The sequence below is a fragment of the Aptenodytes forsteri genome, unplaced genomic scaffold, assembly GCF_000699145.1.
Source record: "Aptenodytes forsteri isolate BGI_AS27 unplaced genomic scaffold, ASM69914v1 Scaffold1618, whole genome shotgun sequence".
NCBI classification, from domain to species: domain Eukaryota; kingdom Metazoa; phylum Chordata; class Aves; order Sphenisciformes; family Spheniscidae; genus Aptenodytes; species Aptenodytes forsteri.
The window spans coordinates 5162-5721 of NW_008795077.1; the positions used below are offsets into that span (position 1 = coordinate 5162).

At 70.2% G+C, this 560-nt stretch overlaps 1 protein-coding gene across 1 annotated transcript in view; it reads right to left on the minus strand.

Annotated features, from left to right (window-relative positions):
* The window catches only part of LOC109279401 (acidic amino acid decarboxylase GADL1-like), a 5333-nt gene extending 4782 nt beyond the window's left edge, over positions 1-551 (minus strand). Inside the window, exons 1-2 of the mRNA XM_019471460.1 lie at positions 399-551; positions 172-298 (exon numbers count right to left, since the gene is read on the minus strand). Coding sequence (XP_019327005.1) covers positions 172-298; positions 399-551 — 280 coding nt within the window. The remainder of the gene's footprint in view (positions 1-171; positions 299-398) is intronic.
* Positions 552-560: the final 9 nt, after the last annotated feature.

Here is a 560-nt window from a genome sequence, read left to right on the forward strand (position 1 = left end):
TTGGCGTCAACGGGGAGCAGCAGGGGCCCAAACCGGGAGCAGCTGGGCTGAACCAGGACCAGCCGGGGCCGAACCGGGACCAGCCGGGGCTGAACTGGGAGCAGCCGGGGCCCAAACTGGGAGCAGCTGGGCCCAAACCGGGAGCAGCTGGGCACGGCCGGCGGTGCTCACAGGTTTTGACGCTGTAGCGGATGATGTCCCGGCAGCGTTCCAGCAGCTTCTCCGGCGGCTCCCCGTCGCTCCGCAGCTCCAGGTCCAGCAGCTCCCGCAGCTCCCGGGGCTCCTTCCAGTCGCAGACCTGCGGTGGCGGAGGGGCGCCGGGGTTGCTCGGTCCCGGCCAGGCAGGGACCCCCGCCCCATCCCCACCACCTCGCTGGGGTGCTCTGGGTCTCACCCACCTTTTCGGTCACGTCCGTCCCCTTCCGCACGGCTTCGTCCAGCAGGACCTGGAAGGCTTCCCGCAGGAATTCCTCCCCGGCTGCTTTATCCAGGCCGGGATGCTCCAGCTGGCTGCTCTCCGCCATCACGCCGGTCCCAGAACGCTCATCCATGGCGGGGCA